The following is a 19068-nucleotide window of genomic DNA, read 5'->3' on the forward strand; positions in this document are numbered from 1 at the left end:
TTGATGGTACAACAGAAGAAATTGAAGAACTCAATAAGGAAATGAATTAAATACATTAGAATTTCATCTCACTGTTGAAAATCATACAGTCAAAGATTTAAGTTTTCTGGATCTCTCTATAATTAGCCCCAACAGCATCCATACCTTTCAAGTACACAAGAAACCAACATAGACAAATCTCACAATCAATAACACCTCATACCACCAGACAAGCACAAAATGGCCTCACACAAAGCAGTTTCCCATTAGAAGCAGATGACCAATGTGATAAACTAAACACCATTGCAGTAGATGCTTACAGTTGTGGCTATCACCCAGAACTACTAGATAAGCTAAACAGTGAAATAAATTCACACTTAACCAACCACAAAGACAAAACTGTAACTGCAATGCATATTCAAAAATATACATTGGCCAACAAGGATGAAATATCAACATCCGATTCTGAGAACATACGATTGCTTTTTATTTAACAAACTTAAGCAAAATCACATTTGCCCTACATGTAGCTCAAGATAACATCAAGTGAAAGACATAGCTCACAACTTACAAGTACTCCAGGTGGACAACAGAGGAAAAAAACTGAACATACTTGAAGAAACCGAAATTTATGGTTACAATTGTGCGTCCCCAAATGACATTCTAAATGACAAAATAAGCTATCAAACAAAATTTTTCTCAGGAAATTCCATAAATTGCTCATACAGCCACACACTAAATACAGCTATAAGCAAACACAAATCAGTGTGAGCACATCCAACATATAAAATATTGCTACATAATGTAAGTTTACTATTCTGTCTTTATCGTTTAAAAATGTCATTTCAGCTGTGAGGTAAATGAAAAAAATGTAATACTTATTCTTCTATATAAAATACACTAAATTGTTTTTTTTGTAATATTTCATTTAATCTAATTAAACAACCACTAATGCACATAGTTAATAACGATATAGAGCATCTAGTATATTCATGCTAAACAGTTTCATTTCTTTTTAGCCATAAAGAACCTGTAAGCAAATTATAGCTTTGGCCACAGCAGAACTCATAGGCAGAATACAATCTCTGAGTATAGATGTATTTTTCAGACATAAACAAAGATGTCAGATGGCAGCATGATGGATACAGAGCTGTTTTTGCACAAAACAGAAGTAAAAAAGTGTTTGTGATACATTCATAAATGTGAAAATAGGAATTGCAATAGGTCAGCTGCAGCATGGAATTTTTTGTAAATGTCGTAACTATTTACTGACTCAAGACTCAAGTATATATTATGCAACTGAAGATGAGTGAAAGATCGAAATACATATCAGCTTAACTAAAAAAATATAACACAATTGCTACTTGCCATATTTATGAAAATAATAGTTTTAAACATTTTTTTGACTAAACATGAATTCAGTACCATTGCAGTTTAAGAGTTAATCTAAATTTAGAACTTAAAATGGCCTTAAGTAAGAATTCATTTTGAAATTCTGTTCTTTCTTCCTCTCTCGATATTTAAACCACAAGATTTATAATTTGCGCAGTCTTATACATGTTTATCTAATATTTTCATTAGTATTATAACATAAATGATTTTTATGGGTAAAGATATATCACACACATTGTTTAATTTCTCTTGGCTCTAGTCTTCAGTGAACTTTAATCCAAGAACAATGTGAACTATTACTCACTATAATCACACAATGATACATTTATACTTATTGCTGCACATAGGTATTATTAAGGAAGTATATTAATTGATACCCCAATGTTTGAATCAATTTTTCCAATTCCATCAGTTTTAATTGGATATTCAAATGTTTTTATCTTTTCATCAATATATAATCCAAAACTTCTGTATTTACTAACTGCTTGAGAACCTTCCTTACATGTTTAAAAAATAATGTTAATTTTGAGGCTAAAGAAGACAGTTTCGATCTTTATTATTCACATTAATACAACTTCTTTTAACTTTAATTACATCTTGCAATTCAGTTAATGATTCATTTGTTAAAAGATTAAATTTTTAATTTCTTATCATTCTGCCTAAAAACAGTCTTGAACCTTCTGTATAAAATTGATCTTACTTATAATGCTACTATATGATTCTTGTAAAACCTCTTCAGTGTTTCTTAAGAAAGTAAGTAAATGCTATAATTCAAATACTTCGTGTATTTAGCAATACTTATACTTTTAATTACAAACTAAGTGGTGTAAGGTATTAATCTGATATATATTTTTCACAATGTTAATCCTCTGACAGTGGGAGCTCTCTGCTAAGGAGGAGATATGGTCTCATAAAGAGGTTGGTTTGATAATAGGGAGTGGAACTGTGGGCTGTCTGTGGGAGTCCAGGATCCAGAAGGGGGTGCAGGAAGTCTCCGCTGCTGTGTGCGGTTAATGTTAAGCAAAGGTGGCTGCCTCACTTCATCCAGTCTGTTGGATAGGGTCAGCGGTTTACCACTGCCCAGCTGAAAGTACACGTCATCAAACCGGGGCATGCATGTCCTGCACCAGGAGTTCATAATCAACAGTGCGACAGCTTTGTATGAGACGAACAACAAGATGACAATAGTGGCAGCCATGCAGCTAATATAGATAAAATGTCGCGTGTAAGAACGTGAGCTGTCGCCTGCGATGAATAAGTCGTGGTAAACGGTATGCAGGTTAGAGAGTGGCCTTAAGGCATCGCGTGGATACGCGACAAGGTTGTTGTTTCCGAGGTGCAGCTCCTGGAGTTGGGGAAAACCTGAGAAGACTTCTGGCTGAAGCTTTGACAGGCTGCAGCTGGAGATGTCCAAGTACTGCAGAGACTCGCTTCGAAGGAACATCCCAGATACTGGAAGTGTGATCGGATTCCCAGACAGGACTAGGTTCTTGAGACATGCGTTGTCCACGAAGACATCTGTAGGAAATATTTTCAGCTGGTTTCTTGATAGAACAAGAGTTTCCAATTGTAACAGACCAGAAAAGACGTCTCGAGAGACCTGAAATTATAATAATCATCATGGTTAATGTGTACTGAAGAAGGAAAAGCGTTACTCTCGGCATCGAAGAAGGAATTACCTATGAACAAAAATGAAACTCAGTTTCTGTAACATTGCCAGGAGAAGGGGTGTGGGATAGCAGTTAACGTCGCTGACTGGGGTGTTGCGGGTCGCCAGTTCAAATTCGGCCTCGAGGATTTACTTTTCATTTAGTACTGCCAAATGGGGATAGGGCAAGTTAACAGAAAACTTCATAAAACATCTTGTTGATGATGAAAATTATTTTATTTTAGTTATTTCATGCACTATTCGGCAGTCCTTAGTTGGTGGCAAGTGCAACCGAACCTTTATCTGATTATTAGTCGTTTTTCCGAATAACTGCTTTTTTTAACTTTTTTAATGAGCTAAAAGCTTTATTCATGAATCTGGTATAAAACAATTCATGTAGCTATGTCTTATGTATGTCGTGCTTTTGGTCCTCCATAATGGCAATGGGCATAATAATAAATTTATGCTTTTAAATACGTAAATAAATCTTTGGAAATTCTTGGTGGAATCCGAGTGAAGTTGACCATGTGTTTCAAGTGCATCTTTTAGAAGCTAACAGTCACGAATGTGGCAAAATGTAATCCAATTAACGTAGCAACAGTGTTCCATGGTGGATGCAACAACAATTTTCTATAACAGTTTAGTGATGGAGCGAGGCAGTTATTACTACAAGTGTCTATATACTAACTCATTATTTGTCGTGTAGGTCTAGGTCGCAGTTCCATCAATAAAGCTGATAACGTAGGAATTTTCAGTATGAAAGTGCCATGTGTGTGAAAATGTAAATCAGGTGAATTGAAGAAATATAACATGAAGGTTTCAGAATTGGGTTCACAGAAATTTGAAATAGAAAAATAAGCGATTACAAGGCTAGCTGAGAGTATAAAAGTTCCAAAGGAACCCCTAATGAAAAGGATTCATGGTTTTCATGGCAAAGCACAAAGCGGTCAGCCAGTGCTAAAAAAGAAGAGTGTGTGTTTCTTCAGAATTTCATAAAGAAAATATGTGATCACAATTTTTCTTTAAATTTTCTTCTTTACTTTGAAATTAGTATTAAAATTTAATTATCATACGAGATTTATTTTATTTTTTTATTTTATTTTACTTTATTTTTCAATTACTGATAAAGTTTCAGCAGAACAGTTAAAGTCACCCTAGAGTCATAAACTATCCACAATTATCACATAACAGACAATCAGACAACTTCATTCCAAAGATGACCAACAGAGTTTTTTTACATTTTATGGTCTGTTAGAGCAAAAGGTAATAAACACCAAAAATTTTGTTACTACAGCTCAATACCCACGCTCTGAAACAAAAACCATTAATTTCAATGGTTTCAGAAATATTTAAGTTTAATGACGAAAATCAGACAACATCACCCAGTTGGATGGTATTTATTAATACTGGAAGGCTCTTACGCTCGTAATATTTCAACATTCTGAAATATTCGATGTCTGTACCGACATTCTGGAATATTCGATATTTTCCACATTCTCCGTTAAGAGTTCAGTTGTGATCTGACTGCTACACCTTGGTGTCAGCAATAAATACGCTTTCGCTTCCAAGTGTTGTACTGTATTGACGAACCTGTCTTCGGGTCTGGACCTGCTAGAGGTTTTGACACGACGCTGTTTGCTGGAAACGACCTGTACTTCAAAATTTTTACTTCATTGTTGCATCCATTAGGCCGTCGCCTTCATGGACAGGAATTAGAATCCAAACAGTACATCATTCTAAGGCCTGTGTATTCAGGAGACAGATGGATTCCGAAACAGGAGTAAGTCAGCTGCACGTGAGCCATTCATCAATGTTTTCCGCAGACGCTGGTAAGGACCTGATGAAATGTCACAAACGATTCGACCCAGTTGCCAGAAACAACAGATGAGATGACATAATGTATTTGTCAAATGTGCTCGTTTACTTTTACTTGGACGCTACAAGCCAGCAGTAGTATGAGAACAACGAAGAAAACTTAATAGCTGACACAATTTCCTGGTCAAACTGAAGAAAACTGAAGAGAAATGATAATAAAAAGCAAGACCGCTTAACGGAACAATATTGAACAACAGTGCCCAGCGTCATGGTTGAAACAACAGAGCTGTACTTAACAGAATGTTTTGCCACTATACCACATCGTCATCAGGATATGACAGATGTCAACAAAACCTCATACTTGATGAAAAGGCTCAAGGAAGGCACGTACGAAACTCTTCTAGTAAAGGATGTACACCAACAGAGGAATTGACAAAGTGGTCTCATCAAATCGAGGAAATGATAACAAAAAGAATGGAACGAAAGAGCTACGACCGACTGCAGAATGTGGCCCCTATGGCACTTGTGGAAGACCAGCGCAACCTCGCTTATCTCGTACGCCATAGAGCAGGGGATAAAATACAACACTGTCTGCCTGCCAGAAATATCAGGCGGAGTACACAAGAGATGGCAGACCCCATACATCAAGACGCAATAGAGAATTTCGAAGAGGAGATACACTGATTTTTGGGATCAGTCTCCGCCACTAGTCCAACGTGCAATGCGAAACGGTCTCGGCAAGGTAGAACTTATGCCGCAACCGTCGAACAACAAGCCTGCATCCGACCAACGCAGACAGCAACAACTACAGCTCCAAGTACAAAGCCCTACGGATAAAGCAGACATTTGGGGGTAGAGAACAACACGCCCTGGACACATTGTACGCTGCTAAAGAGAGATAAGACGTTTGTTCCGCGACCATTACGTCGTAATATGTCAACCATCACAACAGTCCTTTTCACGCCAGGCAGCTGTAGACGATTGTAAGTGACCTTTGAGACGAAGCCAGTCGCTGTACCACGTACGAAGGCGCTCGCTAACACATCGTAACAGTTACTGTAAAAATTTAATTAAAAATTCAGGCATGAAAAGTTTATGTGCTAACTATGTTGTTTCATCATAGCAAAAGACTTGGGAGAGCAGTTGAACGGAATGGACACTGTCTTGAAAGGAGGGTATAAGAGGAACATCAACAAAAGCAAAAGGAGGATAATGGAATGTAGTCGAATTAAGTCGGGTGATGCTGAGGGAATTAGATTAGGAAATGAGACACTTAAAGTAGTAAAGGAGTTTTGCTATTTGGGGAGCAAAATAACTAATGATGGTCGAAGTAGAGAGGATATAAAATGTAGACTGGGAATGGCAAGGAAAGCGTTTCTGAAGAAGAGAAATTTGTTAACATCGAGTATTGATTTAAGTGTCAGGATGTCGTTTCTGAAAGTATTTGTATGGAGTGTAGCCATGTATGGAAGTGAAACATGCACGATAAATAGTTTGGACAAGAAGAGAATAGAAGCTTTCGAAATGTGGTGTTACAGAAGAATGCTGAAGATTACATGGGTAGATCACATAACTAATGAGGAGGTATTGAACATAATTGGGGAGGAGTTTGTGGCACAACTTGACTAGAAGATGGGATCGGTTGGTAGGACATGTTCTGAGGCATCAAGGGCTCACCAATTTAGTACTGGAGGGCAGTGTGGAGGGTAAAAATCGTAGAGGGAGACCAAGAGATGAATACACTAAGCAGATTCAGAAGGATGTAGGCTGCAGTAGGTACTGGGAGATGAAGCTTGCACAGGGTAGAGTAGCATGGAGAGCTGCATCAAACCAGTCTGAAGACCACAACAACAACAAGTGTGGGTGGCTATTCTGCGTGGATAAGTGCTACCTAATGTAGCGTTTTATGGTATCACAACAAACAAAAGGAAGTAATGTGTGATACAACACACGTAAGACAGTGAATGTAGGCAAAGGTACTATTACACATGAGATTTGCAATGTGTTTAATCAACGAATTTCAAGCGTTTAGTACCCACCTATATCATCCTTTCTCACATGTACTGTTTTGCCCATTGGAAAACCTATCTAAGCAATAATGTACACCGTCTGTCATTTTTTGCTTACCTGTTTTAAAGAAATATTAATTCATAGTCAGTAACCATTTTTTTACTAGTAATATTATTGTGTTGCTAAATTAGAATGGAAGTCAGCTTGTTGGATGAGTCTAATCAACAATTTTAGTGGCCATATGACAATCTAGTGGTTACAACAATAAATAGGTATAGCTCAAATTTACTTCCAGTGTATTCCACCAACAGGGAAGAGTGATGTAGTGAAACAGTGTGACCTCACAATGTGGGGCCTATATTCTGGCGTAGATGGCTAGATCGCATTTTATAATGAAGTTGGCTTACGTTACTGATTCTACCACAGGTTTGCTCCACTGATTCCTGGGTATGCTGTCGTTCTATATTTGCAGCTTTTGCAGCTACAAGGCAATAGTTAAGTCCATTTTTAAATGAATTCAAACAGCTTTATTAACCTGAGTATCAGCTGATAAGAACAAATACAAAACACGTTTTTTTTTTTCTTCCATGTACAATGACGGGCTTGTCCGTCGGGAAAGAAGTTAACTGCTAACCGACTTCAAATCGTGATACTACACCACCATCTCATCCAGAGTGAGCGAGGCTTAACGGGGCGCCGCGCTGACAGAATGGGCTCACGCACTGCACTCTTTCTCAAATCGTTTTACAGAGTCTATTTGGTACAGAAATTTAATTTCTATATTACTTGCAGCATATCGTGTCAGCTTTATAGTGAAATGCGCGCCATTTCGTTAACGATCATAGTTACTGTGATGTTTCCTATATAAATAACAAATCGAGAAACGTTGCAATGAATAATAGGGGTTTTGCGTTTGGTGCTGGAAATGAAATTTAGCTAGCATACTGAATTTTTCCTTAGACTTGGGAGGAGGTGTACCCCATCGTATTTTTAATAGTCAACAGTTGCGACGGAAACTTACGAAAGGATTTTCTTCCTGTTCTTCGTCTGAGAAATATGCCAATAATTGACAGCAAATAGAGCATCGTCTATTCAGAGCAAAGTGGTGAACGTCTTCACCTTACCTTTTGATGTGTTAAAGATAAATTGTATATATTTCTAATATATTTTAACCTAAACGAGTTGTCTCAAGCGGTTCATAAAATAATGACTATCTTGTTTTCTTAATCTTATTAATCACAAATAAACAGGTATCAGATATGTTATTTCTAACAGAACAGTTCTGATCTTCTGCGGCAGACTAGAACTGACCCAGTAAAACACTTTCGTATCTCTGAAGCTGTAAAAAAAAATGACGGCTTCCAAAACATTGCCAATTATTCACTGACGAATTAAGAAAAATTTGTAGCAAGAATATCTACTCCCTCCCTCTGTACAGCGATGGGAACAGAAAGATGGTACACTATTTTCAGTAATTTTTCGTGTGTTCAAGAAAACTGAAGCGTACAACGGAAATCCTTTGGAAACTCCCACTTTTTCAGTTTACAGTAACGTAAGAGAAAAAATTTCATGTTTTTCGTACTATCAAATTCTGTTTTCTCTAGCCGTCCATGACTCTTAAAAAATTACGGTACTAGCTTGAAAAAAAAATAAATAAAATAAAAGCTGCAGTTTCTGATATATATCATCATAGATCAAGTTTCATACGTTAACTGCTGTGGTCTTCTCCACCAGACATCGCGGCACCTAGAGTATCAGCAACCAAACTGACAGCCTGCAGCCGCAGGTTGCCCACTTCGCAGGCACACCGAAGCACTACACAACTGAGAGGCAATATTGACGAACGGCCACAACAACAACAACAACAACACAGCAAAGACACCAGGGGCCACTACCGGCCCACATAAACGTAAGGAAGAGGTCGCTGCAGATCCCGGAACTATTTTAATACGTCAAACCACGTGATGGAAAATAGTTCCGAGGTACTCATCCGCAGAAGCGCTATAAAGGCCGGCGCTCGGACGCACATCGGTCTCCTACCGTCCCATCAGCCTTACCTCGGTCTTCAACAAGGTCCTGGAATCTATCCTCACCTGACGCATCCACCAGCATCTCCGCCAGCACCACCTCCTTCCCGTTACCCACTGTGGCTTTCGGCCGTCCTTCTCTTCCGATGACCTTCTCCTTCACCTCACTCATCTCCTTTCCGAACAGCTTAATTCCCGTCGCTCTGCAATCTTCCTCTCCCTGGACCTCGAACGTGCATATGACCGCGTATGGCATTCCGATCTCCTCTTCAAGCTCCAAACCTTCGCCCTTCCCATTAACTACGTCCATCTGATCAGCTCCTTTCTCTCCCGCCGTCCTTCCTATGTCACCATCCATAACACCGATTCTTACACCTTTTTCCCCTCTGCCGGTGTGCCCCAAGGCTCCGTCCTCTCCCCCCTTCCGTACCTTTTGTACACGGCGGACATGCCGCCGCCGTCACCCCCCGTCCACCTTCTCCAGTTTGCCGATGAAACCGCCTTCCTTGCCCTTGCCCCCACCCTGCAGCGCTCCCAACACCTTCTCCAATCCCATCTTGACCGGTTCACCGCTTGGTGCAACCAGTGGTTGCTCAAGGTCAATCCTTCCAAAACCCAGGCGATCATTGTAGGCAAAACCACTCCTTCCTTCCGCCTCCGTGATTTCTACATCACCATCTATGGCCGTCCTATCGCCCTCACTCCCACCCTTAAGTACCTTGGCGTCACCCTCGACCGTCGCCTCTCCTGGACTCCCCACCTCCGGACAATCCAAGCCAAGGCACACTCCCGACTCAGTCTCCTCAAGCTCCTCTCCGGCCGTACGTGGGGTCTGGACCCCTCCACCATCCTCCACACCTATAAATCCCTCATCCGCCCTATCCTTTGTTATGCCCATCCGGCTTGGATCTCCGCCTCCCCTACCTTTTATAAATCCCTCCAAATCCTTGAACGCCATGCTCTCCGCCTCGCCTATCGCATCCGTCTCCCCTCCCCTACGCGGATCCTGTATGATCTCATCCCCTTCCCCCACCTCCTCCTTTTCCTTGAAAGGATACGGATCCTGTACACCTCCCATAAACTCGATCCTCCTCACCCGCTCGTCTCCCCGATCCTCTCCCACCCCCGCCCGCTGCCGCGCCTGTATTCCCACGTCCCACCCGGTCTCCATCTCTCCACCCTCCTTACCCTCTCCCAAGGTGGCTTCCGCCAGCTCCCCCTCCCTGATGATGTCCTCCTCCCCTCCATCTATCCCTCCTATCAACTTTGACCCTGCCTCCCCACTTCCGATGTCCTTTCCTTTAGGCACCCTCCCTCCCTTCTATTTCCTTTTCCCCTGTCCCCTCCCTCCACCCCTCTTCCCTCGGGCTTCCCCTCCCCCTTCCCCCCTCCCCCTCTCTCCCGTGCCCCTGGCATCTCTGCTCTGCTCTGCTCTCCCCTCTCCCTCTCCCACTCCCCTTCCTCCTCCTCCCTTGGCAGGTCCCCGGACTCGCACACGCTCAGTGAACTTTCGCGCGCCAGAGATCATCGCCATCAGTGTCTCGTGTGTGTGCCTTCGTCTGCGTTTAGTGTTCTTTCGTCGTCACGCCTCATCTGTTCACGTGTGCCGTCGCTGTCGTCCGTCTTCTATGCGCCGTGTTAACAAATGTTAGTGTTTTTTCGTCCAGCGTGAACGGCTTCATGTTTATTGTTTTTGTATCTACATTCTTTGCCCGCCATTTTTTTTGTATTGTGTCACCTATATATCGTATTATTGTACCCCTCAAGGCTGAAGAGCAGCATATTATGCTGCTGCCAGCCCGCCTTGTATGAGGTGCTTAAAATTACAATAAAGAAAAAAAAAAGACGCACATCGGCAGATCGACCGCCAGCAGATGTGGATAGCTGCCTTCCCGGCAGCCCGGTTTGGTTAATTGAACAGTCCAATAAATTGTTTTCGGACTTTGATCGTTAGTTTCTTCTGCTTACGCAGACATATCATTAACCATATTGAAAACACTCTTCTCTTTGTGTGCTATATTGGCCGAAAGCTCGTTTCTACATATTGAGCAGTTTACGAGATATGGGGGATGTTATGAATCCACACGCTCGTCGATCGGAAGTGAACATGCTACTTAAAAGCCGTTTTTCCGAGAATGCAGACAGAGACCTCCTCCCAACTCTACAGAAAAATTCAGTATGTCAGCTGAATTTCATTCACAGCAGCATATGGTGTAATGTGCACAAAACACAAAACTACAGCGACCCCTGTTTTTCATTGCAAATTTTCAATGTGTTATTTATATAGGAAATATCACAGTCACTACGACCATTACCGAAATGATGGGAACTTCACCAAGAAGCTGACATATAAAGAGCTACAAGAAAAGTAGAAATCAAGTTTTTCTACCAAATATATTCTGCCAAACCGCCTGAGACTGCAGGACGTGCTCGTCGATTCTGTCAGCTCAGCGACTCGCCAAGCCTGGCCCTCTCTTGGTGACGTCACACTGACCGCGCTGCGGGCTTCTCTTGATGCGTATACCAATACGTTATGTTGTCATCGATCTGAAAGCTGTCACTAGATTGGTCTGTCATTGCCATGGGGAGAATAGCTTAACACACTGGAGAAAAACAACATAAATTTTTTGTACACAGAAATCAACACAGTGCAAAGGACGCTATTGTCTTTGTCTTTGTAAAAGTAATTTCAGAGCTTAGATCGCGCTAATAGATTTCCGATTAATCCAAGGAACACCATCTCATTTTAGGTTACATGGAACACCAAACAAGAGCAAAATTTTCCTGTGTTACAACAGCTTATAAATCTTGTAATATTTATTTATTTTACGTGATTGTGTATCCGGTGTGAGATCAGTTTAAAAGTGCTCAGTTGCACTGTGACTAAAAATGTAGCCTTTAGAATATACAAGGTATTCAGAAATTTATAATACAGTCTTTTTCTCTGATGAAATATAACAAGCGATAGTGGTAAAATCTTGGCTAATGGAAGTTTAAATAAAACATTCAGTCAGTACTTAAATATACAGGCTGTTCAAAATTTGTTGTCCTTGACGAAAAACTTCAAAAAGCGAAACAGAAACACTTTCATCAAAATAGGCTACAGTGTATCGAAAGCTTTCAAGACAGACTCTTCGAGAGGAGAAGTATACCGCCATACACAGAAGACAAGCACAGAAAATAACTGAACCTGAGTGACTCTTATACAGACGGGGAGCACTGCTTCCAGCAAGCTTAATTTGTTTGTTGTGATGTTAACTCTGGCTCAGTGGTTAGTTGTTTTCATCAAAGATGTGTAGCATCTTGCTTTCCTACTTGGTTCTTCATTTGGAGTAGTTTTGGTTATTTTTAGTTTCTGTCGAAAAACGTCTCCCATAGCGTAAATGATGCGTAACGGGAGTCCTTCCAAGCCCCGAGATCGCTCATCTACATATGACTGGAAACGTTCAAAGCTTAATTCATGCAGATACAGTGGCGTTTGATTTCCTCCATTCTACTTTGGCACATCAATCTCGAACAGTGTATTTGAGTTTATTGATTATGTGTATCAAGTGAGCTGCAGTACATTGACTCCTCGTACCTCTTTGTAGTATCCTAGCCATTCGGTCTGTCCTCCGTTAGGGGAATTAGAATATAGGTTTATTTAGATTTTCTTTTCTTGTTCATCAAATTATACTCCTGCATCACGATGTTATGTAGACAACATCAACAGATAATTATTCGGTTTTTCCTTTATGAAGTACGAGACAACTATTACAGGAAGCTTCTTAACGGGTGGATCTGCTATTGTCTTGGGACATGTGTTCTCTGTTGTGTTTGAGTGTTCAAACCGAGGTAAGTTTGTAATCTGCATACCGTCAGTCCCACAGAAGTGTAGAAACGGTCTGTTATGATGTTTGTACCTGCATTCTTCATTGGCTCCACAGTCTCTTCACAATCTCAAAGGAACCTGGTTCACAGGCTGGTCTACAGTCTTTTTCAACAAACAATTCAATTCTCCCCCCCCCCCCCCCATGAACCATGGACCTTGCCGTTGGTGGGGAGGCTTGCGTGCCTCAGCGATACAGATGGCCGTACCGTATGTGCAACCACAATGGAGGGGTCTCTGTTGAGAGGCCAGACAAACATGTGGTTCCTGAAGAGGGGCAGCAGCCTTTTCAGTAGTTGCAGGGGCAACAGTCCGGATGATTGACTGATCTGGCCTTGTAACATTAACCAAAACGGCCTTGCTGTGCTGGTACTGCGAACGACTGAAAGCAAGGGGAAACTACAGCCGTAATTTTTCCCGAGGACATGCAGCTTTACTGTATGATTAAATGATGATGGCGTCCTCTTGGGTAAAATATTCCGGAGGTAAAATAGTCCCCCATTCGGATCTCCGGGCGGGGACTACTCAAGAGGACGTCGTTATCAGGAGAAAGAAAACTGGCATTCTACGGATCGGAGCGTGGAATGTCAGATCCCTTAATCGGGCAGGTAGGTTAGAAAATTTAAAAAGGGAAATGGCTAGGTTAAAGTTAGATATAGTGGGAATTAGTGAAGTTCGGTGGCAGGAGGAACAAGACTTTTGGTCAGGTGAATACAGGGTTATAAATACAAAATCAAATAGGGGTAATGCAAGAGTAGATTTAATAATGAATAAAAAAAATAGGAGTGCGGGTTAGCTACTACAAACAGCATAGTGAACGCATTATTGTGGCCAAGATAGACACAAAGCCCATGCCTACTACAGTAGTACAAGTTTATATGCCAACTGGCTCTGCAGATGCTGAAGAAATAGATGAAATGTATGATGAGATAAAAGAAATTATTCAGGTAGTGAAGGGAGACTAAAATTTAATAGTCATGGGTGACTGGAATTCGTCAGTAGGAAAAGGGAGAGAAGGAAACATAGTAGGTGAATATGGATTGGGGGGGAAGAAATGAAAGAGGAAGCCGCCTTGTAGAATTTTGCACAGAGCATAACTTAATCATAGCTAACACTTGGTTCAAGAATCATAAAAGAAGGTTGTATACCTGGAAGAATCCTGGAGATACTAAAAGGTATCAGATAGATTATATAATGGTAAGACAGAGATTTAGGAACCAGGTTTTAAATTGTAAGACATTTCCAGGGGCAGATGTGGATTCTGACCACAATCTATTGGTTATGAACTGCAGATTGAAACTGAAGAAACTGCAAAAAGGTGGGAATTTAAGGAGATGGGACCTGGATAAACTGAAAGAACCAGAGGTTGTAGAGAGTTTCAGGGGGAGCATAAGGGAACAATTGACAGGAATGGGGGAAAGAAATACAGTAGAAGAAGAATGGGTAGCTCTGAGGGATGAAGTAGTGAAGGCAGCAGAGGATCAAGTAGGTAAAAAGACGAGGGCTAATAGAAATCCTTGGGTAACAGAAGAAATATTGAATTTAATTGATGAAAGGAGAAAATATAAAAATGCAGTAAATGAAGCAGGCAAAAGGGAATACAAACGTCTCAAAAATGAGATCGACAGAACGTGCAAAATGGCTAAGCAGGGATGGCTAGAGGACAAATGTAAGGATGTAGAGGCTTGTCTCACTAGGGGTAAGATAGATACTGCCTACAGGAAAATTAAAGAGACCTTTGGAGAGAAGAGAACCACTTGTATGAATATCAAGAGCTCAGATGGCAACCCAATTCTAAGCAAAGAAGGGAAGGCAGAAAGGTGGAAGGAGTATATAGAGGGTTTATACAAGGGCGATGTACTTGAGGACAATATTATGGAAATGGAAAAGGATGTAGATGAAGATGAAATGGGAGATAAAATACTGCGTGAAGAGTTTGACAGAGCACTGAAAGACCTGAGTCGAAACAAGGCCCCTGGAGTAGACAACATTCCATTAGAACTACTAATGGCCTTGGGAGAGCCAGTCATGACAAAACTCTACCATCTGGTGAGCAAGATGTATGAGACAGGCGAAATACCCACAGACTTCGAGAAGAATATAATAATTCCAATCCCAAAGAAAGCAGGTGTTGACAGATGTGAAAATTACCGAACTATCAGTTTAATAAGTCACAGCTGCAAAATACTAACGCGAATTCTTTACAGACGAATGGAAAAACTGGTAGAAGCGGACCTCGGGGAAGATCAGGTTGGATTCCGTAGAAATGTTGGAACATGTGACGCAATACTAACCTTACGACTTATCTTAGAAGAAAGATTAAGAAAAGGCAAACCTACGTTTCTAGCATTTGTAGACTTAGAGAAAGCTTTTGACAACGTTAACTGGAATACTCTCTTTCAAATTCTGAAGGTGGCAGGGGTAAAATACAGGGAGCGAAAGGCTACTTACAATTTGTACAGAAACCAGATGGCAGTTATAGGAGTCGAGGGGCATGAAAGGGAAGCAGTGGTTGGGAAAGGAGTGAGACAGGGTTGTAGCGTCTCCCCGATGTTATTCAATCTGTATATTGAGCAAGCAGTAAAGGAAACAAAAGAAAAATTCGGAGTAGGTATTAAAATTCATGGAGAAGAAGTAAAAACTTTGAGGTTCGCCGATGACATTGTAATTCTGTCAGAGACAGCAAAGGACTTGGAAGAGCAGTTGAACGGAATGGACAGTGGCTTGAAAGGAGGATATAAGATGAACATCAACAAAAGCAAAACGAGGATAATGGAATGTAGTCAAATTAAATCGGGTGATGCTGAGGGGATTAGATTAGGAAATGAGACACTTAAAGTAGTAAAGGAGTTTTGCTATTTAGGGAGCGAAATAACTGATGATGGTCGAAGTAGAGAGGATATAAAATGTAGACTGGCAATGGCAAGGAAATCGTTTCTGAAGAAGAGAAATTTGTTAACATCGAGTACAGATTTAAGTGTTAGGAAGTCGTTTCTGAAAGTATTTGTATGGAGTGTAGCCATGTATGGAAGTGAAACATGGACGATAACCAGTTTGGACAGAAGAGAATAGAAGCTTTCGAAATGTGGTGCTACAGAAGAATGCTGAAGATAAGATGGGTAGATCACATAACTAATTAGGAGGTATTGGATTGGGGAGAAGAGAAGTTTGTGGCACAACTTGACCAGAAGACGGGATCGGTTGGTAGGTCATGTTTTGAGGCATCAAGGGATCACAAATTTAGCATTGGAGGGCAGCGTGGAGGGTAAAAATCGTAGAGGGAGACCAAGAGATGAATACACTAAGCAGATTCAGAAGGATGTAGGTTGCAGTAGATACTGGGAGATGAAGAAGCTTGCACAGGATAGAGTAGCATGGAGAGCTGTATCAAACGAGTCTCAGGACTGAAGACCACAACAACAACAACAACAAAAATTCAATTTTTACTGTGTGCTAGGGCCATTTCAAAACTCATGCAGACTCACATATGCGACCATTACGGTGACGTGGTAAAGTTTAAATTCAGGCCGGTTATGAGCAAGACTTCAGTCGTGACGGTTGTATTTGCTGGTTGGTGCTTTCTGGTTCGCATGTCTGTGTCGTGAGCAACTCAGTTTTAAAAGGAAGCTGAAATCAAGTTAGGTCGGATTACACGTAGTGACCAGCGTTCCTAGTTCAGAATCGAAACCCAACGGAAGTTTACGACGCTTCCAGGGAGGTGTGTAAGGACAGTTAGCAAATAGTAGCACGGTGTCAAGGTGCTCTGCTCACTTCCGTGGAGGTCGGCTGAGCACTGAGGACAATCCGAGAAGTGGAAGGCCATAAGCTGAACAGGCTACACCTCTCAAATTATTGTTAATGATATTTAGGGAAAGGATCGACCAAAATCACGTGAGAAAATATCATATGAGGCCAGAATGTCTGTCAGTTCATTTCACAGACTCATAACTGAAAAGTTAAAGATGAGAATAGTTGCTGCCAGATACGTTCCGAATCGTATAAGTGAAGAGCAGACAGAAGGTCGCACAAAAATGGCAAAATACTTGCTTGAACGTTACCGAACAAAAGGAGAACAGTTTCTGAAGAGCATTGTTCCACTACATGAAACCTTGATCGAGATGTTAAGCGAGAACTGAAGTCTCATCCTCACAATAGAGAAGTTCCGACTCTCCACGCCAGGAAAGAAGTGGCCGCCAGTAATCAAAGGTGAAACTGATGACGATCTTTGAGTATTACAGGAATGGAGTTACAGCTACAAACAGAGTGCCAGAGGTGACGTCCGTAACAGGTGTGTACTACAAGCTGTTTCTGCAAACCGTTTTGCGTCCGAAAACTCGTCAAGGGAGATCTGACATGCTTGCAGCTGGTGTCATTTTGCACGATAATGCAAGACCGCATATTGCCTTACCAGTGAGAGAAACGCTTGAAAATATGGATCTGAAATCCTTCCCCCCATCCCCTCCCCCACCCCCACCTACCCTACAGGCCTGATGACATTGGTTTGTTTCCCAAACTGAAGGAACAGTTCTGTGGTAAACGGTTTGGTACTCTGTACTCTTCGTCCGAAGCAAATCAAGATGACCTTTTTCTCTAGACAGGAATACAGCAATATAAATCCTTTGGGAGTCAAATAAATAGCAAATATATGGCAGCGAAGGCGAATTGGATACAGGAAAGATGTGAATAATCGAAAAAAGAAAGGTCGTGGAGAGCACTGGTACAACATATGGAAAAGTCGAAACAACCTTGGGTGGAATTAAAAGTGGTGGCAATATCAAGGGTTCAACGGGAATTCCAATGTGAAACGCAGAAGAAAGAGCAGGTAGGTGGAAAGAGAGCACTGAGGGCCTATAAAAGGAGGAGGACCTGTCTGACGACGTGTTAGAAGAAGAAACTGGAATCGGCAGGAAGGACATAGGCGATCCAGTGTTAGTGGTAGAATAGAGATCAAATAACGCAGAAAGGATAGACAATATTGCATTGGAATTTGTAAAATCGTTGAGGGACGTAGAAACCACCGACAATTCAAGCTGATGTGTGGAATCTACGAGACTGGCGACGCACCATGAGACTTTCGGGAAAATAGCATCCACACAAGTGCAAACAGAGCAAGGGTAGATCAATGCGAATATTATAGCAGAATCAGCTTAACAGCTCACGCATCCGAGTTGCTGACGAGAACAATATATTGCACAATGCCAAATGGTAAGATGGCCCAGTGGACAGTTTGTCAAAAACTGAAGACAGATCGAGCACGAAAACTGGAAGAAGGTGTACCGAACTGTGAAAAAAGAAGCAAAACAGAAACGATGAACGGTCCAACCTGAGAGATGTTCATCACCGAGCAAATTTGAATAACCACGGCGTCGTGGTTACGTGGTCACGTTGTTGGTCTATAAGTGTGAGATCTGTGTTCAAATATCCCTCGTGTTTCATCTTTTTTCGCAAAATTGCAAGCTGTTCGTCGAGGCATTGACGTGTCTGTTTCCCGTACTCAGTTTTGTGTCTGTGCTCTGTTGTAACGTCGGTTTGCAACAATGAGGTTTGAGCAACGGACCTCCAGACGTACGCACCTCCTTTGTTCCATACAAGCACCACACGTTCACACGTTATGACTTTTGCGTTCCGGTTTGCAAGTTTTGACTCTAGAATTCCTTTGTTGCAACATAGTTCACACCCGTTTATTTGCCGTTTTCATTTCCGTGAACGTTTTTTTTTTTTTTTTTTTTTTTTTTTTTTTTTTTTTTTTTTTAGGCCGCACAACTACAGTGGTCATTAGCGCCCAGACTAAGTTATGAATGCACAGCAACTAAAAAGGACAACACTATAAAAGGCACATTAACAGGCAAGGGATTAAAAGAAAACAGCATAATCAAATGTCCTTAGACAGGTCTGTCAAGTGGATAAAACGAAGAACGCGAGCAGCTGCTCCCGGGTCATCCACTAAAATGGCATACAGAGTACATGGCAGGCCAAGATCAATGCGCAGTGTATTAAAATTCGGACAGGATGTGGCGTACCGTCAGCACTTGCCCACATAGGCAGAACGGCGCAGGCGCAGCCGTCAGCAGATGGCGATGGCTGAACCGGCAGTGTCCAATTCGTAACCGGGCCAAAACGACCTCCTCCCGCCGAGAAGGGCGTGAAGAGGTCGTCCAAGCCGAGGGGAGAGGTTTCAAGGCGCGAAGCTTGTTTTCAGTAAGTGTAGCCCAATCGGCATGCCACAGCGATAAAATGCGCTGACAAATGACCCCGCTAAAATCAGCTGAAGGCACATAACAAGAAGCTGTCCGAGGCTGGAGGACCGCAGCCTTGGCTGCGGCATCTGC

The 19068-nt window shown here is 41.6% G+C and overlaps 1 protein-coding gene across 1 annotated transcript in view; it reads right to left on the reverse strand.

Annotated features, from left to right (window-relative positions):
• Positions 1-1860: 1860 nt before the first annotated feature.
• LOC126199148 (uncharacterized) overlaps positions 1861-19068 on the reverse strand; it is a 94291-nt gene continuing 77083 nt past the window's right edge. The window contains exon 5 of the mRNA XM_049935904.1: positions 1861-2971. Coding sequence (XP_049791861.1) covers positions 2261-2971 — 711 coding nt within the window. The 3' untranslated portion in view covers positions 1861-2260. The remainder of the gene's footprint in view (positions 2972-19068) is intronic.

The sequence above is a fragment of the Schistocerca nitens genome, chromosome 8 (assembly GCF_023898315.1).
Source record: "Schistocerca nitens isolate TAMUIC-IGC-003100 chromosome 8, iqSchNite1.1, whole genome shotgun sequence".
NCBI classification, from domain to species: domain Eukaryota; kingdom Metazoa; phylum Arthropoda; class Insecta; order Orthoptera; family Acrididae; genus Schistocerca; species Schistocerca nitens.